The sequence below is a fragment of the Grammomys surdaster genome, unplaced genomic scaffold (assembly GCF_004785775.1).
Source record: "Grammomys surdaster isolate TR1022 unplaced genomic scaffold, NIH_TR_1.0 130, whole genome shotgun sequence".
NCBI lineage: Eukaryota > Metazoa > Chordata > Mammalia > Rodentia > Muridae > Grammomys > Grammomys surdaster.
In genome coordinates this window covers 2,241,366-2,267,163 of record NW_021604588.1, presented here as the reverse complement: position 1 = coordinate 2,267,163, position 25,798 = coordinate 2,241,366, and the positions used below count along the sequence as shown (strand labels likewise).

At 43.5% G+C, this 25,798-nt stretch overlaps 1 protein-coding gene across 5 annotated transcripts in view; it reads left to right on the top strand.

Annotated features, from left to right (window-relative positions):
* Nucleotides 1-25,798, top strand: part of Fam20b (FAM20B glycosaminoglycan xylosylkinase) — a 36,318-nt gene that overhangs the window by 5,904 nt on the left and 4,616 nt on the right. For 3 of the 5 annotated variants that reach the window (XM_028758311.1, XM_028758293.1, XM_028758289.1), the window contains 6 exons: nucleotides 5,392-5,896; nucleotides 9,212-9,298; nucleotides 12,580-12,689; nucleotides 18,433-18,604; nucleotides 21,788-21,979; nucleotides 23,070-23,129. In XM_028758311.1, coding sequence (XP_028614144.1) covers nucleotides 5,520-5,896; nucleotides 9,212-9,298; nucleotides 12,580-12,689; nucleotides 18,433-18,604; nucleotides 21,788-21,979; nucleotides 23,070-23,129 — 998 coding nt within the window. In that variant the 5' untranslated portion in view covers nucleotides 5,392-5,519. Of the gene's footprint in view, nucleotides 1-2,271; nucleotides 2,369-5,391; nucleotides 5,897-9,211; nucleotides 9,299-12,579; nucleotides 12,690-18,432; nucleotides 18,605-21,787; nucleotides 21,980-23,069; nucleotides 23,130-25,798 lie in introns of all 5 variants that reach the window. The other 2 variants (XM_028758304.1, XM_028758299.1) reach the window with 1 other exon arrangement.

The following is a 25,798-nucleotide window of genomic DNA, read 5'->3' as shown; positions in this document are numbered from 1 at the left end:
TAGTTACTTGTATAGCTTTTTGATCAAAACAAGCTGCAAAGCCAGCTCAGATCAGGTGGAGGAAAAAATAGACCCCCTCCTTTGGTGGGAGGAACTGTTGATGTCTATCTATGGAAATAGTCCATAAGAAAATCCTAATTAAATTCAGATCTGGGCTATCTGTATAGCCTCTACAGATAAAGGTACTTGTCACTTAGCCTGATGATCCATGAGTTTAGTCTCCAGAACCCACAAGGACCTGTCTTTTGATTTCCATACATGTCTTGGGTATGTTTCCCTTACATACACAATAAATGTCCAAATATAAGAAATTTGCATTAAGATCTTATTTTTTTCTTAAACTTACCAAATCTTCACTTTTGATGAAACCAATACTTTCCAAAGAGATTGATTGGTAAAAAGGGACCTAAGACTTTCTGTTCAGGATAGAGGACATGGGAGAACATGCTTAAATATGACCACATACTAGCTATTTAAAAAGTCTATGCCACAAATCCCCTAGTCATCTGCACAAAATGTTTGTAACTGAATATTTACTTGTTTTGTGGTATTTTACAGTCACAGGGCTTCCATTTATGTGAGAAGAGCCTGATTTGACTAGAAATTCTAGCAAAAAAAAAAGTGAAATTTCTATTCACTTTTACTGAAACTTTCACTTTTCATAGCTGTGAATAAAAGTTGGAATTAGCCTTAAGCTGTCAAATCAGAGGCCCAGTCAGACGGGCTCAGCTTGTAATGAGGCTTGGAGCCTCCTTGGAGCTGTGACTTACAGGACCTCCCCAGCCCAGTAAGCCTTGGCCCAGAGGTTCTCCACGTTCCTAGCTACCTACATATGTGAAGTTTAACTGCACAGTTGATACACCTCTGCATCAATACCTTTTTCTAGATATCTTCTTTGCAACGTCACTAGATTCTTGAACAGAGGCCTTTATACTAAGATGCCATGTTCCCTTCCCTCTGAATCACTTTACAGTCAAAGATTTGTCCTTCCAGACATGTATCAACAGGAAGGATTATGGTGTATGTGTGTGTGAAAGATGAAAGAAAATGAGCCTGTGTGGCAAGCCCCACATGGCTGCTGGGGAGTGCAGTAAGTCTTCCTAGGATAACTCCTCAAGAAAGTCTGCTTCCCAGAACGCTGTGCCTGAGTTTATGCCAGCGTGTCATGTGGAGACTGTTGGCAAATGTTCTGCTTGCACTGCCTCTTTTATATTTGACACTTTGTGAGGTATGTTATCACCTCGAGTCTACTTGTTCTTTGAAGTGGGCTCTGTTGCATATAACAACCATGAAAACAAGTGACCATGTGCAGCTGAACAGTGCTGCACTGTGTGAGCATTTACAGCGGGAGGTGAGGACGTGAAGTAGAGCAGGCGGGCAGTGCTTCTCTGGGAGTGCCAGGGAGGTGTTCATGAGTCGTTCGGAAGATACCCAGTGAGCCTGCTTTTATTTTCTGGCATCTGTAGTGGAAGATCTTAAAAATCCAGCTTGCAGAGTATATAATAGACTGTTTGTCTCAATCTAAAAGGATAATAATACAGCTTAGAAGCTGGGTCTTGGGCACCCTTTCTCAAATATAAAGGGGCGAGTGGGATCCTCATAAGGAATTGTGATTCTGGGCAGAGAATTCGGAACTGTGTGCAAGGCTGTGTAAGGCAGAATGTACTTCTGCACTGGTCAGAAGGAGGGAGGTGTTAACAGGGGAGGAAGGAGCTAGAAACGCCTTTAGAGCTGGGCCTTGAGAGAAAGACTGGGCTTTAAACAAGAGGAGGTAAGGAGGAAGGGCTGTCTTAAGGGTGTTGAAGGTGAGGAATGGTGGTAGCAAAGGGCAGCTGTACATCGAGACCCAGCGTCCATAAGTTCTTTGTTAGGAGCCAAGATGACAACGAGAGAGCCACTTCACTCAATGCCACAAAGAGCAGTGGTCCTCAGCCTTCCCAAAGCTGCGGCCCTTTGATACGGTTCCTCATGGTGTGGCAACCTCCAACCATGAAGTTATTTTCATTTTTTTTATGAAGTTATTTTCATTGCTACCTCACTACTATAATTTTTCCACTGTTAAGAATTGTAAATATCTGTTTCCTCATGGTCTTAGATGATCCCTATGAAAGGGTCGCTTGACTCCCCAAAGGGTCAAAACCCACAGGTTGAGAACTGCTGATTTAGAATAAGCCTTTAATGCCCTGTTAAGGAATTTTTAGAATTCAGGATGATTGAGGGACTAGTTAGGCTCCACTGAAGCCCACAGGCCCAGAAGTCTGTTCTTTCCAGGGTCGGATGGTGGAACTGAACATTACAGCGAGCTTGTGACTGCCTGGGGCTATAGAAGTGGAAGAGAACTGTAAGGAGCAGTGCCAGTCCCTGGCAGGTATGTAGGCACCTCCTGCAGTCCCACCACACGTCTAAAATGGCAGTGGGCCGGCTACATAGTGAGGCCCTGTCTGAACAATTCCTCTCCTCCTTTCAAAAGAAGAAGGAAGACTAGTCCACCCCGCAGTCTTAGACCCCTGTGTCACATGGGTTTCATGAGTCTCAAACATGAAAGCACACTTCCCTTCTTTATTCCACATCTACTCTCATTATAATTCTTCAAAGATGAATAGTGAGAATGTAACAGTTTAATTCAATTCTCCTAATGTAAATTTCTGTTCTACCTGAATAGATGAATTGTTTTTAGTGCAGAATTGATTAGTTCTTTTTTTTTGTTTTTGTTTTTGTTTTTTTCAAGACAGGGTTTCTCTGTATAGCCCTGGCTGTTCTGGAACTCACTCTGTAGACCAGGCTGGCCTCCAACTCAGAAATCCGCCTGCCTCTGCCTCCCAAGTGCTGGGATTAAAGGCATGCACCACCACCACCTGGCACAAACTGGATTTTCTTTTTTTTCTTTTTTTTTTTTTTTTTAGATTTATTTATTATTTATTTAATGTGTGAGTACACTGTCGCTGTCTTCAGACACACCAGAAGAGGGCATCGGATCCCATTACGGATGGTTGTGAGCCACCATGTGGTTGCTGGGAATTGAACTCAGGACCTCTGGAAGAGCAGTCAGTGCTCTTAACCACTGAGCCATCTCTCCAGCCCACAAACTGGATTTTCAATGTGAATCTTTTTGTCTTAATTTTAGGACTGTTAAAACTTCCTGTTTCAGACATGGCTGGGGTGTACAGCTCAGTGGTAGAACATTTGGATAGCATTCACAAGGCTCCAGGTACGATCCCCAGCACAACAAACAAAACAGTTCCAAGCCCAGATGGGGTGGTACATATCTGCAGTGGGGAGGATTGCTTCAGGTTCAAGGCCAGCCAAAACAAAACAAACAAAAAGAAGTCTTTAAATGCTTTTTTTAATATAATATGAGGGAAGACACTCTATTCTGCGTAAAATATGCATAACCATTACATATATACAATCAAAAGGTAATTAGCCAGACTTCAGTTCCAAAGTGCATTTTTTAGAAAGGAAAAGCCCCTTTTGCAGTCTCCGTTAGCCAGAACTGCTCAGTGTTCGGCTGTGACTATTTGGTTGGAGGTGCTAAAGATGCTGCTACCTTTCTGTTTACTTTATTCCTGCACCCTGCAATGTGTACTCTTGACCAAATGAAGAAAGAACAGGATCACTGGAGCTAATACTGAATCCACTCTCCTGACACGGGCGGTGTGCATAATTAGCAGGAACTGCTTTTACTGAGTGCCATGCCAAAGCCGATAGCATCGAAGTTACACTTAGCATAATGAAGCCTATTACTTTGTGTGCTAACTTAAAAAATAACCAGATAAAAACAATGACGTTTTTAGTTGCAGTCACACAGCTTTTGTCCTGGCTTAACTGGTGAGCAATGGTGGTGACGCAGGTGGTGGGTGGTCGGGACTTGACTCTCACTGTCTGCTTCCTTCATGAAGAGAACAGGAAGGAGTGGTGGTCCTTCAGAGTGAATGCCGTATCAGCTGCCTCAAGGCCAGGCCTTGCTCAGAAGTCTCCTTGTGGATTGTTTCCATTTGTTAAAGAAGCCTCAAATTTAGATAGGAGTGTCTCAGCAAAACTGTTTGCTCTGTTCTTTGTGTTGGTCTTATTTCTTAGATTAATGGTTTGGATTGTTGAGTGAATTGTAGAACGAAGCAGCACCCTGTTATCTTCTTGTCATTTATTTTGTTCCGTTGCTGTATAGTACCATCTGTAGGCATATAGCAGAATGAGCTTGTGCACATTACAATGGCCTTGTGGAGCTGGGCAGTGCAGCCCATGTTTATCACAGTGCTTGTTCCATGTTAGCAGGAAGCTCATGAGTTCAGCCTTGGACTACATGAGATCCAGTCTTAAAAGCAAATCCCAGTGGAGGGGAAAAGCAAACTCTCAGTATACAAATAAAACGGAAGTGTGTGCTTTGACCCTTCTGTCTCGAGACTTGCCCAGAGTGTGGTGAGTGCACCCTGGAAGTAACACTCATTTTAGTCCATGGCATTAGCATCCTTGCTGTTTGCCTCCCCATTCAAGGCATTAACTGGTAGATTTTGTGAGCTGTCTGCTATAGTCTGTTAACAGCCAGATGGCTTAGTAAAGGAAATGGTTTCATCCAGATTTGATTATCTATACTTTACCGGGAAAAATAATTAGTGGAGGTCTGATTAAGGAGGGTAAGTGTCCAAGTTCGAGTGTTGTACTTAATCACATGCCCATAGCCATAGTCTGACTGCTGGGTATTTACATTTAAAAAGGAGTTATGGGGGGCTGGAGAGATGGCTCAGTGGTTAAGAGCACTGACTGCACTTCCAGAGGTCCTGAGTTCAAATCCCAGCAACCACATGGTGGCTCACAACCATCTGTAATGAGATCTGATGCCCTCTTCTGGTGTGTCTGAAGACAGCTACAGTGTATTCATATATAATAAATAAATAAATCTTTAAAAAAAAAAAAAAAAAAAAAAAAAAAGGAGTTATGCCTCTCTCCTGGACCTTTGTTATTCTTGGGAGTTCCTATTGCACAAGGTATCAGAAAACTTACGTAGGAAGGAAGTGGGAAATAACTAGACATAACAAGGATTCACTTATGGATCTTGAACAGTAAAACTTAAGCTTAGCTCAGTGTTTTGCTTTTATTTTTTTCTCCCTGTATTTTTATAAATTTTTTGGAAATATATATAGCAGACAAATGGCTCCTAGATGACCACCCCTCCATCCTAATTAAAATGGGAATGTGTTTCTTATAATTTTCTGATTACCCAGTTCTTCCTTCTGAGGTCTTTCCCACACTGTCTTCAGTTAGTGGGCCTGCCTTCTCCAGCTCAGTATTAACAATGAGTCACTGAAGGGTAAGTGACGTATTAGAGGCCTGCAACATGTAAAGGCAGAAGGCTGGAAGTCCTGATCAAATCGTCCTCTGTACTTTGGCCTACAGGAATTGTGGAGGCGCCGCAGTGAAGATATCTGTAATCATGGAATCCCCTTGCTAATCGTCACCACCGTTCCGTGATAAGCCAGCAAGGACGTGGGTCGGTCGAGGAGAAGGAAGAGAGAGAGGCCAGCATGAAGCTAAAGCAGCGAGTTGTGCTGTTAGCAATACTCCTCGTCATTCTTATCTTCACCAAAGTTTTCCTGATAGACAATTTAGATACGTCAGCTGCCAACCGAGAGGACCAGAGGGCTTTTCACCGAATGATGACTGGCTTGCGGGTGGAGCTGGTGCCCAAGTTGGACCACACCCTGCAGTCTCCTTGGGAGATTGCAGCCCAGTGGGTGGTGCCCCGGGAAGTGTACCCTGAAGAGACACCAGAGCTGGGAGCAATCATGCATGCCATGGCCACTAAGAAAATCATTAAAGCTGACGTGGGCTATAAAGGGACACAGCTAAAAGCTTTACTGATTCTTGAAGGAGGACAGAAAGTTGTCTTCAAACCTAAGCGGTGAGTCTTCATCTTAGAAGGTGTACTTGCTGTTGCTGATTCAGTCTACTTGGGGTTCATAGAAGAGCATCTTCTTTGCTGTTCTTCTCAGTAAAATGACATAGCTAGACCGAAACATTTCCAAAGTCTGTCTGGTTCTGAAGGTTCAGGGATTCTTTGGAAGAAATCTCTGGGAACTTGTCTTGATTCCTTTAGGTCTTTTTAAAAGCCAGATATGGTGGTTCAGTCAGACCTGTCATCTGCACTCAGGAAGGTTTGACAAAAGAATTGTTACAAATTGGAGAGCAGCCTGGGCCATTTCAGTAAGGTGCAAACAAACAACTGACCTTTTGAACAGAGCTAATGTTGATTTCTCCTGGGCTTTGTTTGCTGGGTTGTTTGTTTTAAGACAGTTTCACTATATAACCCAGGCTAGTCTCAACTTGGTCATCCTCCTGCATCATGCAGGCCTGAGCTTCTATGCCTGGCTATTGATTTCTAGTATACTAAATAACTTCAGTGTGGCAAGTATTAGAGGTACAAAATGAACCGAGTAGAAAATAAACAATTTGTTGCCCCTCCACCGAAAGTACAACTGAAAACTGGATATCCAAAGATGAGGAGATAGAGTTAGAGTGGACTTCAGATGGGGGAGTCCCTGTCAGTGCTGAAGCATTGATTCATGAAGATTCTCATTGTGTTTGGTTTCTATTTTTTGAGCAGTTACAGGTTTATTTAAGGATGAATACTAAATAAGTTCCGTTAACTACCTTTCCCTCCAATTATCCTAAGCTACTAATGTTGTTCAATTATCCAATTGATGAGCCAATAATAGTATGTTAATTTAAGTCCATGGTTTGGCTGGGCATAGTGGTGCACACCTTTAATCCCAGCACTTGGGAGTCAGATCAGATCTCTGAGTTTGAAGCCAGTCTCTCTCTCTCTCTCTCTCTCTCTCTCTCTCTCTCTCTATCTCTATCTCTATCTCTATCTCTATCTCTATCTCTATCACAGAGAGAGACAGACATACACACACACAAAATATGACACTTATTTTTTAGTATATTATACAAGTAATTTTTTTCCCATTATACTTGTATACATTTGAGAAGTAAATTGATTTTTATAGGCAACAAACAATTGCAGTGAAGAGATACCATGACCAAGGCAGTGCTAATAAAGTTAGGGGCTTGCTTGCAGTTTCAGAGGCTTAGTTCATGATCATCTTGGCAGAGAGCTTGGCGAGCAGGCATGGTTCTCGGGAAGTACCATGCTACATCCTGGTCTACAAGCAGGGACAGAGAGGAGAGAGGAGGTACTGGCATGGGCTCCTGAAACCTCACAGCCCACCCTCTGTGGCACATGTCCTCTAACACGACCACACACCTGTGCCTGCAACTCCTAGTCCTATCATCCTTTTGCATGGTATTCCTCCCTGATGACTAAGTGTTCAAATACGGGAGCCCGTGGAGGCCATTCTTTTTTTTTTTTTTTTTTTTGGCTTTTTCGAGACAGGGTTTCTCTGTGTAGCCTTGGCTGTCCTGGAACTCACCGTGGAGGCCATTCTTATTCACACTAGCTGAAGCAGCAAGCTTCAGGTTTGGGAAGAGACATGTCTCAAACATAATAAGGTAGAGAGCAATAAAGGAAAGGTATCTCTGCATCACCCTCTGGCTTCCATACGCACTCACACAGGCAAACATATCTATATACACACATGTGAGCAAGGCCAGGCAAGGTAATGTGTGTTTGTGATCTCAGTAGTGGGGAGACAGAGTCAGTGGATTCTTGGGTCCCACTGGCCAACCAATAAATTCCATGTCAATGAAAAACACTTTTTAAAAAGTTAGATGGTGTTTAAAGAATGACACATGGTTGTCCTCTAGCCTTCACATGCATGTACACACACACACACACACACACACCCATACACCCATACAAATCTGTACACATACACAAAACACAATCATATACAACTCAGAATTCAGCCTCCTGACTCCACTCTGCTTCCTTTGTTTTGATTCTTATTCTTCTCTTTACTGTGGAGTCCCTAGGTGCCTGTGGTTCATGCGTTCACTCTCAGCCGCCTTTAGCTAGTGGGAAGGTCTGTGAGGCATCAGCGGGAGATGTGCTGTACCGCATCTCATAGTTTCTCATGACTGTGCTGAAGTCCTGAAATGTATTCAGGGCCTGTTCCCCAGCTGAATGGCCACCTGCACCTGTGGTAGAGAGAAGAGTGCTTGTTACCATGTTGGCTTCTGCTGCAGTGGTATTTTTAAACTGACAGTTGAAGGGCAGCCGGTATAAACCTAAGGAACCTAAGGAACTTTAAGGAATGCTACCAGATCAGGCTGAGAAGATGGTGATGCATGATTGCCTTCTGATAGGACCCCCTGGGCCACTTTGTCTTGAAAATATGCTTTAGAGTTGGGTTTCACTTTGTATTCTAAGAACGCTGAAGGTCATTACTTCTTGTGGTCCCATTTCCCACTTGATGATCACTGTTCAAGCATCAGAAATGCTATGTTCTGGGGGCACTGCTCTTCTGTCACAATTTCCTTTTAAAGTCCCAGGGGTCCCCTTTGGTTCAGAATGCAGGTGAGCAGCCCTAGGTGAGTTAAATACTTTCTCCTTCCTAATTAACAAGTTTTAAATTGTATCTTTGAAAGAAAGGTCCCAGTTTTTCTTTATGTAATGCATGTGTCATAAAATCATCAGAATGCTTCCTAAGATGAAGAGAACTTAGAAATTACCTCAGTCCAGTTCTGGGTCTTACAGATAAGGGATCACTGAGATGCTGAACAAAAAGGTTTTGCTCAAGGCTATCCTCTTACTACCAGTCCAGGATAAATTTGAAAAGCGAGAACAGGAATGGCTATTCAGACTGCTGTTTGCAGAAGCACCTTTGCCTTCCCATTAACAAAACAGGTGTCAGCAGGAGCTTCCCCAAGAAATTTAAACTTCTCCTATAAGCCTTACAACATTAATAAATGTTTTAAAGACATTTCTTAAGCAGCATGACTCTGGGTGGAATACTATGCTAGAGATACAAAGATGGTTCTTTCTTTCCAGAAACTCACCTTGTGGTTGTATTTAAACTACACTGAAAGACTTTTGAGAAGTAAACCTAATGTCATGTGTGTTTTATTCAAAGATGATTCCTGAAGTAGAAACAGTATTTTAGATAGTTTTCATCTCAGCTCATCAGTTCTCAGGATTGACAGAAAAGGGGTGTGGAACAGACTGGACTCACTGACAGGTGGATTCTACCTCTTGTGCTGTCCTTCCAACACTGATGTAATTCACATCTGTGTCTGCTTCCCATTCCCTTTGCAGGTACAGCAGAGACTATGTGGTAGAAGGGGAGCCATATGCTGGCTATGACAGGCACAATGCAGAGGTGGCAGCCTTCCATTTGGACAGGTGTGTGATCTCGTGTTTCCTTGTCCCCTTCCTTTCAGAGAGTCTGTGACCTTCCTGCAGAAGTGAGTAATGCAGTAACACGTGCATGCCCCTGTTTATAGCTGATGAGTTAGTGCCGTTGGAGTTCTGTACTCACCCAGTATCTGGGTGCTGCCTAAAAAACACAGGAGAGTTTTAAAGACACGTTTATTCTTCAGATTTTGTTTACATGGATGTCTGCATCACAAGTGTGTCTAGTACCCACAGAGGCCAGAGGAGGGCATTGGAGTCCTGGAACTGGGGTTACAGATGTAAGCTGCTGTGGAGGTGCTGGGGACCAAATCTAGGTCCTCTACAAGAGCAGCAGGTGCTCCTGACCAGAGCATCTCTCCAGCCCCAACAGGACTATTTTTAACCCCAGACTTTTACTTCCTATTATGTCACATCATTCTTGGCATGCCTTATATTGTCATGGTTGAAGGTATTAATTGAACATAAAATATCAGAATGAAAACAGAAGTTTGAATTCAAATCTCTGTATTGAATTGGTCATTAATTGGACCTCATAGCACTGTTGCTTTGTTTCTGTTGTAAGTAATACTGATTTATTCCCATCACATAAAATATATAGCATGGAATTAAGACTGGATTTTATACAATGTATATACAACTTCAAAAAAAGAAACAACAAAAAATCACCATGAAGTGTAATACATAACCGGTAGTTGGCTGTGGTAGCACACTTGTGATCTTAGTGTGAAGGAGACAAGGGCCAGGGATTGGGCACTCAAGGCTGCTGTGGCTACAGAGTGAGTCTCTGAAAGCTGGAGGTGCAGGCCTGCTAGAAACACTGATGCTGTTCTCACAGGTACTTCCTAGCCAAACTGTGCTTCCAAGTTCCTCCTCACAGGCACTCAGTCTGCCATCGTGACAAAAAGACATGGTTGTGGGCTAGAGAGGGAGGTGACTCGGGTAGAGCATTTGCTTATAGGTGACCTCTAGCAGTGAAAACAGCAAGAGAAAGAGAACTTGTTTAGAACATGTATTAAGAAATCAGAAAAGGTAAACTTTTGTCTTTTTCTGAATTAGGAAGCGTTTCTCATTTTTACACACACACTGAAGTAGAATATGAGTCAAGACCATAGACAGGACTGGGGCTGGAGAGGTAGCTTAATGAGTAAGAGCACTTACTGCTCTTCCTAAGGACCTAGGTTCGATTTCCAGCACTCATACAACCACCTGCCACCCCAGTTTCAGAGAATCCAACAGACAGCAGATTGTTTACATACATATATACATGCAGGTAAAACATTCATACACATAAAATAAATGCTTTTCTAAAAAAAGAAAGAAAAGCTGTTACACAGAAACTGTCTCAAAAAATCTAAAAGAGAAAGAAGGAAGGAACAAACTAACACAAGTGGAGCTGGGCATGTGTGCACACTTATAATCCTTGATCTTAGATAAGGAAGAAGAAGCTGGAGTTTGAGGCTAGCCTAGGCTACTGTCTCAGCCTGACTAAAATGGATAAATAAGTACTGTAAATAGTTTAGGAGAATAACAGCAATTATTAGAGGTGCTAATGAATACTGGACAGGTTTCTTGTCACTAGAAATGTTTAAAAATCCCATGAAACTGCTGTTTTCACCTGCTGAAATGACAGAACTTTTTTTAAAGATAATGTCTTATTGTCAGGAATATATTTAATTTATATGTTGCTTAAAGCATTGTGCTTAAAGCATCTTTTTGTACCAGAAATCTTACTGTTCACAGCAAAGTTTATAGATACACACATATCTTACTAGCATTTTGTAGTAGAGAAAACTTGACGGTAACTTAATAGTCTAGCTAGGGATGGAGTTAAGTGAGTTTATACTGTGGATGTCTGGAGCCTTCTAAAGGAACTACAGGCAAAGCTGCAGAAAGCCAACTGCCTCACACAGTCAAACGTTAGAATTAGCCTTGTCTGTCTGCTGTCTTCCCTTCAAACTCCCTACTTTCTATTTGTTGGACACCAGCAGATAATGAAGAGAGCCTTATTCCTCACTTCTGGATCAGTGTACCCAGCATAGTACATTTCATCAGTCTAATGTATGTAAGCCATATGTCACTATTTAATTTTATATCTCCCCCAATTATTGGCAAAAATACAGTTATCCATGGCATTAGTTTAGTAAACTATTCTCCATGTAGATATGTTTACTGTTAAGCCAAGTGTGGTGGCTTATGCCTGTAATCCCAGCCCTTGAGAGTCTGAGGCAAGAGAATTGCCATGAGTTCACAGGTAAACTGGGCTACAGGGTGAGATCCTGTTTAGAAAGAAAGAAGATGCTGTGGCAGTGGTGACATACGCCTTTAATCCCAGCAATCAGGAGGCAAAGGCAGGTGGATCTCTGCGAGTTCAAGGCCAGCCTGGTCTACAGAGAGTTAGTATAGCCAAGGCTACATAAAGAAACCTTGTCTAAAAAAGCTAAAAAAAAAAAAAAAAAAAAAAGGTGATAAGCCAAGTGTGTGTATATATTTATATATGCCCTTGTGTTTTTACAAATGTGAGAAAAAATGCTGATGCCCAAAAATCAGTTGCTAGACTTGAGAATTAAGGATGACCTTAGTTTCTTCGTTATTAGTTTTAAAGTTCTGCCCCTCTAAACTTTCTTTAGGGAATGTGTAATTTTTATCAGAAAATGTCATTCTAAAAGACAGTAATAGTTGTGGTGGTGTACAACTTTAATACCAGCCCTTAGGAGGCAAAGGGTCTCTGAGTCTGAGGCCACATGGTCTACTTACCAGTTCTAGGCCAGCCAAGTAAGCCAGCATAGTAAGACTCTGCCTCAAAAAAAATAAAATAAAATTATATATATAATTTTCTAGTGCTTACTATTAGAAAGACCTTCAAATATGCCTTTATTTAAATTGCTGTGTGGGTGTGTTGTTTTGGTCAGTTTCCCTAGTTTATGAAAGCTTTTAATCCATCCGAGTTTCTAATGCTTTATTATTAACACTTATTTCTAGTTTTGATTATGAAAATTTTCTAGTAGAGGGTACTGTGATATGCCCGTGTTCCCCTTCCCTAGGCTTAACAGTGTTTTACACATCGCTTGACTTGCCCACTCCTTTTTTTGCTGAACTGTTGAATAATGTACATCTTGACATAATGAATTTTATGTACCTCTGAAAACCAAGATTTAGTCACCTACCTACCTCTGAAACCTTAATATCTTTAACAGGATTGATCATGGTTTTTGAGACTTAAAATACATCCCCAAAGATTTCTCTCTTCTCTCTTCAACCTTCGAAACTAGGATTCTGGGTTTCCGCCGAGCTCCCTTGGTCGTTGGCAGATATGTTAATCTGCGATCAGAAATTAAGCCTGTTGCCACGGAGCAGCTGCTGAGCACCTTCCTGACTGTAGGTAAGAGATTTTTGGAGGGTATCTGAATAGGGTCCTGGTCAGTAAGGTAAATAAGTGGGGCATCATTGAGCAGGTTAGTTGCATCTCTTTCATACCTAAAGAACTCAAGGGAGCATAAAAGCAAATAGGCACCCTGGTTTCATGTTAAGTGTGGAAATTAGGTCTAATGGTGAGAATGGAAAATGAGAATTTCACCCTAATATATACTTCTTGAAGTAAGAAGTGAAGTAATTTACCAATAGCAAATGCAGTAACTTTATTTCTGTTTGATCTTCTGGCTAAGCTTCAAATGCAGGATTTGGCCTAAATCGATTCCTGTCTGCATATCATTGTCCTGGATATTTTTAATACATGCATTCCTTTGAGAACTCTCTTCTGAGAAGTGAGGAAGCCCAGGGGCTAAAGACGTAGCTTAGTCAATAAAGTGCTTGCTATATAAGCACGAGGACCTGAGTTTGAATCCCCATACCCATGTGAAAAACAGATATGGAAGTGGCACTTGTATTTCTAGTGCTGAGGAATTGGAGATGGGCAGATTCTTGGAGATCACTGTTCCATCCAGTGGAATTGGTATTATGCTCCAGGTTCAGTGAGGAAGGCACTCAGTATCAACTTCCAATCGCCATATGTGTGCTCCCACCACCTAAAAATAAATAAATAATAAGAATCGAAGCCCAAACACTTCTGAGTCTTTAGATCATAAGATGATTGTTCTACTGTAGAATTGTATTTGGGTCACTGCTCTGTCTTCAAGAGTTAGTTGGTAATTTAAGATGCCCCGGCCTTGGTTCCCATTATCCTCCCGAGTGCAAGGATCTCCCCAGTCTTGCTCTTGTAGGCATGATAGAACAGGAAGAATTTAGAGGTGCTATGCTCTCTCGACTTTGCCTCCTTTTGGTGACTTTTTCAGTGCTCTACTTCATGGCATAAATGAGAAACAGACATTGAAAAATGAACTTCAATTTGCTTTTTTTTTTTTTGGTTTTTCGAGACAGGGTTTCTCTGTGTAGCCCTGGCTGTCCTGGAACTCACTCTGTAGACCAGGGTGGCCTCGAACTCAGAAATCCGCCTGCCTCTGCCTCCCAAGTGCTGGGATTAAAGGCGTGTGCCACCACTGCCTGGCTTCAATTTGCTTCTTACTAGAATGAATAGATTCATCCTTAAAAATGAGGTAAAGCAATACCTGTCTCAAAAAAATATACAAAATGATAACACAATATGGAAAACTCTGATTTCTTTTAGAGACACAGAGACAGGAAATTTTAGGTTATGGTTCCTGTTGTCATAATTGGTTGAAACACTAAATTTCAGATAGAGGCTTAGTGTAAATAAGGTTGTAACTTTGTTCCCGTCCAGTTCACCCCACCCTTCCCTGAGTAGTTAACATTGATCTAGGCTGAGGAGAGAAGATGAGCAGATCAGAGACGCAGGAGAGTGTGTGGTCAAGTAGAGGGTGCCTGTGGGTTTAGCCAATGAGAGGAAGTAGTCAGGACAGAGTCACTGGAGAGATCAGCCTTCTCCTTGGACATTGGGAGCTGCTGAGGGAATCTGACCATGACTTTATCAGATTTGAATTTAGAAAGCTAATTGTGACTCTGGAGGGGGAATGATGATGGGAGAATCAGAAGATAACAGCCCTTACAAGCTGGTGAAGTGATTTTTGAGAGACAGAGCTAAGATGAGGATGGAGATAGAAAGACAGATAGATAGAGATTCCTAACTGGAGCATAAGCCGTGAGGCTAGGAGGACAGTACGCTGAAAGAAAAACTTAAGAAGGACTCCAAGTTTCTAGATTGGATAGCCAAGTGAATACAGACGCAGTTAACTGAGGGGTGTTCAGGAAAGACGTGAAGTGGTACAGAAAGATAATACATCTGTTTTGGATATTTTGTTTCAGGGTCATCTGTGAGTTTGTGTTGGCATATTTTTTTATGCTACTTTATTGGGTTCTTACAGCTCTACCTCCTTTCCAATTTTTGTTCCACCCTAATCCCTTCCAACCTATCAACACTAGGTAGGAGAGAAAGAAGAGTAGAGAGGAAAGGGGGCGTAGACCTCTTTAGACTACTTGCTGATTAGGGGTGTTGTGTTTCTTGGGGCAGGCCCAATCTTTGTATCTCCAACTTTTAGTCTCTGCTCACAAACACTTGACAGACCTCACAACAGCAGCCAGGAGCAGCAGCAGCCAGGAGCAGCAGCATTCTTCTTGGAGTGCCCCCCCCCCTCCACACACACACTTTCTCTCTTGGGGCTCTGGCATTTATTCCCTCTCCAGGGTCCCCAGAATTAGACTATCCACAGCTGGCAAAGATATGTCCCTGCTAGAGCATGAGGCAAATCATAATCACTTGTTGTGAAGCAATCTCTTATGCCACACCTGGGATTAAAACAAAAACATATTCACATAACAGAACTGGGTTCTGTTTTTTTGGTTTAAAGAAACCAAAACTCTCGCTACACGTTTGTATAAACTAGTCAATAACTAGAGGAGAAAAGTCTAGATGGAAGCTTAGATTTGATAGTTCAGTTCACCCAAGGAGAGAAAGGAGAACCTGAGTGATCAGATAAGCTGTTTCCGGAGTTGAGTGTGTCCATGAAGTGGTCAGAGACTCAGGAAAAGCACATTGAGTCATATTATTAAGAGTAACCGCAAGCCGGGCAGTGGTGGTGCACGCCTTTAATCCCAGCACTAGGGAGGTGGAGGCAGAGACAGGCGGATTTCTGAGTTCGAGGCCAGCCTGGTCTACAGAATGAGTTCCAGGACAGTCAGGGCTACACAGAGAAACCCTGTCTCAAAAAAAAAAAAAAAAAGAGTAACCATGCTGTTGATTGATCTCTGAGCGTGTTAGACGCAGACTTGTCTCCTTTCCACCATCTCACTGGAGGGATGCGCGTACGTGGAGAGCTGTAATGACACGTTCAGCACCACGCAGTCCCTGACTTATACAGCTTATGTCTTAGGGGCTGGGACATTATACAGTGGCAGAGCAGTTGCTGTATGCACAAGTCTCTGGGTTCTATCTCCAGCCCAACTCCCCCATTTGTATTTTAACTCCAGAAATTTGAGTACAGTCTGTACTACTCAGCTAATCAACTACAGCACACCCACAAACACAAAGCTGGTAAGGTACCTCTTCCTTCCTTCTTTCCTTCTTTCCTTCTTTTCTTCCTTCTTTCTTTCCTTTCTTTCCTGCCTCCTTCCTTCCTTTCTTTTCTTTTTTCCTACCTTCCTTCCTTCCTTCCTCCCCCCCCTCTCTCTTTCTTTCTCTTTTCTTCTTTTTCTTGTTGTTGTATTGTTTTGTTTTTGAGATAGGATATTTCTGTGTAGCCCTGGCTAATGTGGAACTGGGGCTGTAGACCAGGCTGGCCTCCAACTTAATAGATACACATGTGTCTGACTCCCAAGTGCTAGGTTTAAAGGTGTGTGCCATCACTGGACAGCAACCTTAAAATAATTTCGACCAATTGAAAGTAACATATGTAAATGCTTATGATTACAAAAATAAAAAATTACAAATTAAGCAATTATAGTAGAAATACTAACATTTTAGAGTGAACACAGACTAGGCTCTTTTAAAGGTCATAGGGAAGCGTAAAGAACTGTGAAAATGATCCTAAGATAGGAGCAAAGAGGGAGCTGTGTGTGTGTGTTTGTGTGTTTGGCTAGTTGTTTTTTGATTTTGATTTTGTTTTTTGTTTTTTTGTCTTGAGATAGGGCCTCTTTATATAACCCTGGCTGTCTTGATATTCCCCATGTAGACCAAGCTGGCTTTGAACTCACAGAAGATCCTCTGTTTACCCCAAGTGCTGGGATTAAAGGTGTGCACTACCAGGGCTGGAGAGATGGCTCAGCAGTTAAAAACACTGGCTCTTCTTACAGAGGTCCTGAGTTCAATTCCCAGCAACCACATGGTAGTTCAATACTGTCTATAAAGGGATCTAATACCCTTTTGTGGCATGCAGATGTATACACAAACAGAGCACTCATACATTGAACAAAGGGGGAGGGCACTACCTTGCTGAGAGGGCACTTACTGACTAGCTATCAAAATGTAAAAGGCCTCAGCCTCTCAAGCATGCATTTTTAGCGGTGGCTTTTATAAGCAAGTACTTTACGATTATATTAATATCTAATTACTTCCATGCTCCTACCCTATCCCATGCAGTATGAGGTTGACTGTAGTGCCTCATGCATGCTAAGCAAAAGCTCTGCCACTGGGCGTCACATCCCAGGCAGAACCCTATAAACACTCCATTCCTTATCAAACTGTAATCCCCAGGTTAGCACATTGATCATTAGTGTTTGAGTCAGCTATTATGATACTTGTGAAATGGTAGTTTATAATCTGTCGTTGCTTTATAGACTCATTGGTAGGCATTCTGTTTAGATGAGAACACCTCTCACATGCATTTCTTTCCTCATATCATGATAAGCTCGCTGACTTAAATTTCTGCAATTTCTTACTATTATTTTTTATGTTGATGTTCTGACTCCCCCGACATGCCAGTGGGGACCCAGTGAGCAGCCTCGAGCCTTTTGGAATGGTCTCGCTGGTCTCAGAGCACTGCCTTGCAGCTGGCAGTGTCACTAAAGCCCAGACTCACTAGGACCTTCCCTCACTCAGCACTGGAGGCAGCTGCTTCTCCAAGGAGCCCTCTTTTTTCTTTTTAATGTAGCATTAAAATAGTCTTTAGAAAATGATACATGGGGCTGGAGAGATGGCTCAGCAGTTAAGAGCACCAACTGCTCTTCCAGAAGTCCTGAGTTCAATTCCTGGCAACCACATGGTGGCTCACAACCATCTGTAATGGGATCTGACGCCCTCTTCTGGTGTGTCTGGAGAGAGCAATGTTGTACATAAAATAAATAAATAAATCTTTAAAAAAAAAATGATACATGAAGCTATACTTTGTGGTATAATCTTCTATTCCAGCCATTTGGGAGATGGAGGCAGGAGGATTGTAAGTCAAAGCCAGCCTTAAAAGGAAACAGAGGTCTGGATATATAGCACAGTGTTACTGTACTTGCCTCGCATGTATGAGGCCCTATACCACGAAAGAAAGAGGGGAAAGGACGGGGGGAACTGGTGTTTGAATAAGTCCTGGATCTCATTGTTTCTAGGTTCTCTTGAATGTCAGGGTAGGAAATATATGTGTGTATAAACAGATACATGAGCAAATACATCTGTGTCTTTTATCTGCGTGTGTACTAAAACTAGAATCTCTGATTCTAATTCATGGCAGGATTTTATTCTGACCGTCTTACTTTCTGTGTTTACTTCCTTTGCCATCATTGAGAAAACTAGTCCATTACCCTCAGTCTGTTCACTAACTGTCTCTCTCGATGTGACCAAGCTAAGTATATGTCTGCACTCTCACCTCTGGGTACTTTGGCTAAAACTTCAGCTCTAATAAAGAACAAGAAGAGATTGCTTTTAATTGTGAGTTGAGAGCAAGACTGTGATGATAGTTGACTTCTGGGAAAGAGGCTGGGGAAAAGGGAGACACAGGAAGATTTGCTTTCTAGTAGATAGATAGCCTTCCATTCATTTGGGATTTTTTTTTTTTTTTACACTGTTTGCTTTTATCACCTACATAGGAAAATACATGTGTGAAATGGACTAGCATCAGGGTTCTGATTGTCATGATGCCTTTTTATTTAGCTGTTCAGTCTTGTTTGAGGGAGAATTTGGATTCTTAGTTTTGTTTCTTCAGTATATCTGGCTCATGTCTACCCTGCAGGGAACAATACTTGTTTCTATGGGAAGTGCTACTATTGCCGAGAAACAGAGCCAGCGTGTGCTGATGGCGACATGATGGAGGGATCCGTCACACTTTGGCTTCCAGATGTGTGGCCTCTGCAGAAACACCGACATCCTTGGGGCAGGACTTACCGAGAAGGCAAACTGGCCAGGTAAGTGCTCCTGTGAGCCATGATTTAAGTCTTTGCTGTACTGAGCCAGCCATCTGTCCATGAGTAAAAAGACTTGTGGAATAGGGGCAGACCTGCTAGGCAGGGCCCTGTTTTCAGCAGTGCTGGTTTGTCAGCCATCTTTCTATCACTAAACAGAGGAGAGATTAAGCTGGGGCAGCAGTGGTGCACACCTTTAATCCCAGCACTCAGGTGATAGAAGCAGGCAGATCTCTGTGTTCAAGGCCAGCCTGGTTTGCAGAGTGAGTTCCACGACAGCTACAGATAAACCCTGTCTTGAAAAACCAAAAAAAAAAAAAAAAAAGGGTGGGGGGGGGAGAGATTAATTTTGGCCACATTACTTTGGGCTTCTAGTGGCACAGTACATCACTTCAGAAGCTTGTGATGGCAGGGGCTGCTTATTGTGTTGCTGCCAGAAAGCAAAGGCAGAGAGAAAGGACCAGGAGCAAACTGGCTAGGCAGGGACTCCCTGGAATATCCCCTTTATCCTCTTCCAGGCACTTTCCCAGTAACTACACTTCTGTCATACCCTAAAGATCCAATAGCTACTGAAAGGTCCACAGGCCAAACCAGGGCTTTAGTACATGGCCTTTAGTGGACATTTAGAATATAAACCCTAGGAGTCTGGAGAGATACCTCAGGGTTCAAGAGCGCCTGCTGATCTTGCAAAGGACCTGAAGTTGATTTCTAGCTCTCACATTCGGAGCGTACAACTACCTGTAACTTCAGCTTCAGGAATCCAGCAGCTTTTTCAGGCCTCCACTAGCAACTGTATGCGTGTAGTGCACTAACACACACACACACACACACATATGCAGGCATGCATAACACACACACAAACAAAAGTAAAATACATATTTTTTGTTGCTTTTTAAATATAAGCCATAGATAGCATTTGCTGCTAGTCTTCACAGGCTCATCTCTGCCTAATATGTTCGGTTCCCCTCTAGGAGTTCCCAAATCTTAACTGTACCAATATTGCTGAGAGGCCTACATCTAAAGTCTCTGAGACAGAAGGCAAATAGTAAGCTGTGAGCCCTACACAAATTTAAAAACAAAAAAAACCCAAAACCCAAGTTTTATGCTTGCAAGATACAATGGCACTGGAGAAGCACTCTCATTCCAAAGAATAGAGAAAGCCAGGATTGGACAAAACCAAGAACAGACATTAAATCCTCCAGCTCAGGCCAGTGAGATAGACACTGGGTAAAGGTGCCTGCTACACAAGCCTCAGGCACCAGAAGGAGACTGACTATAAGGAGGAGAGAGAGAACCAGCTCTACAGATTTGTCTTCTGACATCCACATGTGTGCCATGCCACTAACACACTCCCTACATACATATTGTGTGTACGTGTACACACAATAGTAATAATTTATTAAAACAAATCTAGGGGGCTGGAGTGGTAGCTCGGCAGTTCAGAGCACTGACTGCTCTCCCAGAGGTCCCAGATTCAATTCCCAGCGCCCACGTGGCAGCTCACAACTGTCTGCAACTTCAGTTCCAGGGAATCTGACACCCTCACACATACATACAGGCAAAACACCAATGCACATAAAATAAAAATAAGTTTTTTTGGTTTTGGTTTTGGTTTTTTTTTTTTTTTTGGTTTTTCGAGACAGGGTTTCTCTGTGTAGCCCTGGCTGTCCTGGAACTCACTCTGTAGACCAGGCTGTCCTCAAACTCAGAAATCCACCTGCCTCTGCCTCCCAAGTTCTGGGACTAAAGGCGTGCGCCACCACCACCCGGCAAAAAATAAGTTTTTTTAAAAATATCTTCTAGCTCCATGTCCATATTAAGGGCTCACATTGGTGTAATGTGAGCTGCAAAAAGCTCAGGCAACCCTGTCCCTGTGGGTGAAGCCACAAAGCTGCTGTCTTGAGATAGTTTTGCTCACTGCCCATAGCTTTCCTCGGTGGGCAAGTATTCCACATTCCCTGTGTCTCAGGCTTATGGAATGTCCATTGCAGCTTTAGCTTCACTCTCACGGCTCTGTATGTCACACTGGTGGCTGCTGGAGGAACCTGCCTGTTCCCTCCCAAGACCCCTTTGCAATCTCAGTGGGAGTGGCTCCACAGTATGTATCACGAATGCTGCTTCATTTGCATCACACATGATGCCAAGGTCTGGCACCATCTGGGGCTTATCCAGGCCCTCTTGGACTACAGTGGCCTCTTGAGTGTGTTGATGGTAGGACATAGAAGTTTAACCTGGGATGGGCTGGATCTTGCAGGTTCCTGAGATGCCACAAGGTACCTTTCCTACCATCCTAGTGTAAAGCACTTGGCTTTTTTCATGGTGTTCATCTCTTCAGCAACTTTACCCCTCTTGACTTGAGCTTTATGTGTGCTTCTTTCCTGGTTCAACTACAAGTTTTCTAGGTCTTTTTGCTTCCACTTCTCACAGTAAATATGGCTAAAAGAAGTCAGTAATCCCCACACTGCTGCCTTAAGTTACCTCTACCATAAAAGCCAATCCACAAAGTCTCAGAATATGTACAAAACATAGACAGATTTTCTTCAGAATGTAACATGATTAGCCTCTCGTCTGTTGCCCAGTGGAGCCCCTGTCTCCATCCCCAACCTATCAGCACAGCTTTGCTCTCTATTCCTACCAGCCACCGGTCCCCACCAGCTCCTCCCAGCACTCTGTGCTTCCAGCACACTCTACTTTCCTTAGCTTGCTTCTCTAAACTCTTCTCATTTTGCAAACCAGACCTACAGGCCCTTGAGCCTCACTATCAGGGATGGTCACTGTGGTGCTTGATACCAGCTTTCTCCATAGCTTTCTGTCTCTAACAAAATACCTAATATTTTAAATGAAGAAAGGTTCTTTGGCTCACAGTGTCTGAAGTTTCAGCCCAGCTTGGTTTACTCTGTTGCTTTGGGATCTATGGTAAGACAGTATCAGGGCAACACACGTACGCTGTGGAAGAACGTTGCTCTGCTCCTGGTGGCTAGGAAGCAAACAGTAAGAGGAAAGGCCAAGAGAGCCATATCCACCTTCTACAGTTGTTTCAACAGCTTACCTTCCCTCTATAAGGCCCCACCTCCTAATAACACCATAGTCTGGGACCCAAACTGTTAACACATGGCCCTTGCTCTTAGGAGCTACACTCAGGTGTGGTTGGCAGTCAGTGACCCTTACCATGCTCCTTGCCTCCAGGTGGGAATATGATGAGAGCTACTGCGATGCTGTGAAGAAAACGTCTCCCTATGACTCAGGCCCACGCCTCCTGGACGTCATTGACACGGCTGTCTTTGATTACTTGATTGGCAATGCTGACCGCCATCACTATGAAAGCTTTCAAGATGATGAAGGAGCTAGCATGCTTATTCTTCTTGATAATGCCAAAAGGTACAGAGCAGCAAGACTGGCTTTGTCAGTGTCTGTGTGAAAGAGGGGCATTCTCTAGGGCACTGTGCTAGTGAGCTTTCAGACACAAATACTGACATAAATCCACCCATAGTAACGAGAGGCTTATTTCCAATCACGGTTTCAGAAGCACGCTGGCTTTATTGCTCTTGGGCCTGTGATGAAGCAGAAGCATTCATGGAGAAGCGGCTGGTCCCGCGGCATCTGGGAAGTAGAGAGGCCAGGTCCCAGAATCCCATCAATAGTGCACACCAGTGATCTAACTTCTTTCTGCTGGCCTCTACCTCCCGAAGGCTTCTTCACCTCTCAGTAGAGCTTTGGGCTGGCCTCTAGTGCCTTAGCAGATGAGCCTGGGGCTGGGGTGGAAGACTTGGGATCAAACTATCCTGGACTTAACCTCCCAAGCCTCACTTCTTACAGCCTTGTGTTGGAGATTGAGTAGCCACAAGATCTGTGAGCAGCACAAATAGTGCTGTTCACACTAGGCAGCTGCTTTCACAGCACTGTCCCTGGGGCATAGTGAGTCTTCAGTCATGAAGGAGAGTTCCAGAAAGAGTGGGAGGTAGCCAGTTTCCTAGAATGACCATTCCTTTCCTAACAGTCTTTTCCATACCATTTTTATGTCGTCCTGGCCTCTGAAAGCCCTGGGTAGTTTTCAGGCTGGCTTGCTGGAATATGGTTTTAGTGATTCTGGAAGTAATAGCCACCTACCTCTCGGGGACTCTAGCAGAACCTAGATTTCTTTGCAGACCTTTAGAAAGCTTTACAGGTTTAGGATTTGTGCCTTCCCCCTTAGGACTGAGAACTGTGGAGGTCCCACAGTTATGCTCCAGCATCTTGCAGCATCTTGGCAGGAAAAGGAGTTTGTTTGCTGCTTGATACTTTAGTCCAGGCTGTTAATGACCCTGTGTCTGATTAGTCATGCCTAGCTTATTTTTAATGTAAATGGTTTGAGAGTTGGAGCAGGAAGTGATCTAGGCTCATGGGTGGTTTTTATAGATTATGCGCTTGCTTTGATGTGGAGAAGGGAACAGGAACTTGCACCTAATTCTTGTCTTCATTCCATTTTCAGCTTTGGGAACCCCTCGCTGGATGAGAGAAGCATCCTTGCCCCTCTCTATCAGTGTTGCATGTAAGTTATGCACAGTGTGCGTCTGCCTGCACTTCCTCTTTCAGTTCAGTACCCGGCATCAGTTCTCTGGACCTGGAAACCTCCCTGTTGGATTTCCTGCTTCTGCAGCCCAGAAGCCCTGTGAACCATACAGGGCTGGGGGAAACCCAGATGCAGGAATTCATTGTGAATTTTACATCAGTAAGTTTGTAGTATCTATAGTAATACGTGTTTGTTAGGCTTATCTCTACCACCCACTAAAAACAGTTTAGCTGGGTTTCAACAAACCCAGCACCTAGGAGACCAAAGCAGACAGATGTCTGAGGGTGTTGAAGCCACCCTGGTCTACAGAGTGCGTTCTGGGACAGCCGGGACCACATAGTGGTCAAAAAAAAAATTAATGATTTTTTTAAATGTTAATCTGTATTCTCCATTGCTACATCAGGTTTACCTTGGTGTTTCAAGTTGAATATTCTAGCTTGAAATTATCTAACCAAAAATACCTTTCTCTAAGTATTTAGTGACTGATTTAAATATATTAGAGAATAAAAGAATTGAGAAGTCAGTCAAGAAAATGAAGTAAAGCCAACCCTAGGAGCTCCTGCTTTAGGCCCCTACTCCTGGGCTGATTCTGAGGTTCACACATCAACAGTCAGCAAAATTCATGTCATTTGGCTGCAGAAAGCAGGTCTGGGAACATTCTAGGGCTGGTTAGCCTGGAAACAGGACCCCTGTGACTATGCCTCCTTTTCCTCCTCCCCCACCCCCCATTTGTTTGTTTGTTTGGTTGGTTGGTTGGTTGGTTTTCCAGTGCTGGGACTGACTTCAGGGCCTTGTGCCCCCAGGAAAACTGAGAGCAGGTGGGATACAGGCAGTCAGTGACTGGTATCATGATCTGCAGAGGAGAGTATGACTCGGGAAGGACGCTGGGCCGCCTGCAGGGCATTTATGGGCCTGCAGAGTGAGTCAGAGTGGGCAGATGCCATACTGGTCCCTGTGTCCAGAAAGTAACCAGAGGGCTGTGACCTCAGCACTCTCAGGAGGTGGTAGGCAGGAGACGTCAGTGTCAGCCCCAGTCATCTGGGGCTCCCCTCGACCCTCCGAGAAGTCATCAGCAGCTGAGGCTGCGGCTACATGCATGGGCTTGCGTCTTCTAAGAGTACAGCTGGGCAGGACTTTGTGATCTCCTTCTGCATCCCTGGCTTACCTACCCTACAGCAGCCAGAGGTGTGAGAGGTCGTCTTCCTACTACCCTGCTCCTCCCTGAGATGGCTTATGAGGAGGCATTCTTTAAGGAATTCTGTCCATTTTGGAGAAGCACATACTGAAGAGTGAAGTTGGTGCCGAGTCAATCCAGTGACAGCTCTGTTACACTGGAGGAGCTCTGGTGCTCTGGGCATTCATAGTGCTATTCAGAATAAGAAAACTGCTGCCCATCTGTGTAGCCCATCTCTTCTGTGCTTTGTACACAATTAGTCATCCTTAACGTTAAGTAGCTATAAAACGGTACTTCTCACAAAGTTAGACACTTCTGCCTGCCCAGTGACCTAGAACATCCACAATCTGCCTGGTTACCCCTGCTGTACCCACCGAGAGGCATGGACTTCTCTGAGGCAATAATTCTCTTTGGTTCGTCATTTAGTCTGTTTCATTCTGCTATAACAAAGTCATAGACTGAGATGCTTCCCGTACATGTGTTTATTTTATTATTAGTGTCGTCTGTGTGTGTGCATTGTGGAGGTGTGGGCTTGTGCACACAGTGCATGAGTGGAGTCAGAGGACGGCTGAGTCACTTGGCTCTCTGTCCACCTTTACATGGCTCCAGGGTCAAACTCCAGTCACCAGCCTTATGGTACAACTGCCGTTACCTGTTAAGTCATCTTACCAGATACAGAACAGAGATTCATTGGCTCATAGCTCTAGGAGCTGAGAAGCTCCAGATCAAAACACTGGCATCCCGAAAGAGCTTTCTTACTGTGTTACCACATGGCAGGAGACCAAAGAGCAGAGGGGCAGCATAAGCTCCACCAAGCCCTCATCAGTTGGTCACTTCTTTTTTTTTTTTTTTTTTCTTTTTTTAGTTTTTTTGAGACAGGGTTTCTCTGTGTAGTCCTGGCTGTCCTAGAACTCACTCTGGAGACCAGGCTGGCCTCGAACTCAGAAATTCACCTGCCTCTGCCTCCCAAGTGCTGGGATTAAAGGCGTGCGCCACCACCACCTGGCCAGTTGGTCTCTTCTTAAGAGCTCAGCTCTTAATACTGTCACAGTGGCAACTGAATTCCCACATGAGTTTATGAAGGATAAATACCTAACCTATAGCAAATGGTTAGTGAAGTAACTTAGGAAAATAGATAACCTCTTTAAAAATTTTAAAGTGTGTGTGTGTGTGTGTATGTGTGTATGTGTGTATGTGTGTGCGCACACGCACGCATGCACGTTCCTGCCTGCCTGCCGCCTGTCTGTGGAACTATGTGCTTCTGAATGCAGTGCTTGCAGAAGTCAAAAGAAGACATTCAGAGTAAATTCTGATAACTGAACTCAGGTCCGCTCCAAGACCAACAAATGCTCTCCTATGCCAAACCATCCCCATCCCCGAGAAAGGAGGTTTTGTTTTGGTTGGTTGTTTGGGTTTGTTCTTTCTTCCTCTCTCTCTCTCTCTCTCTCTCTCTCTCTCTCTCTCTCTCTCTCTC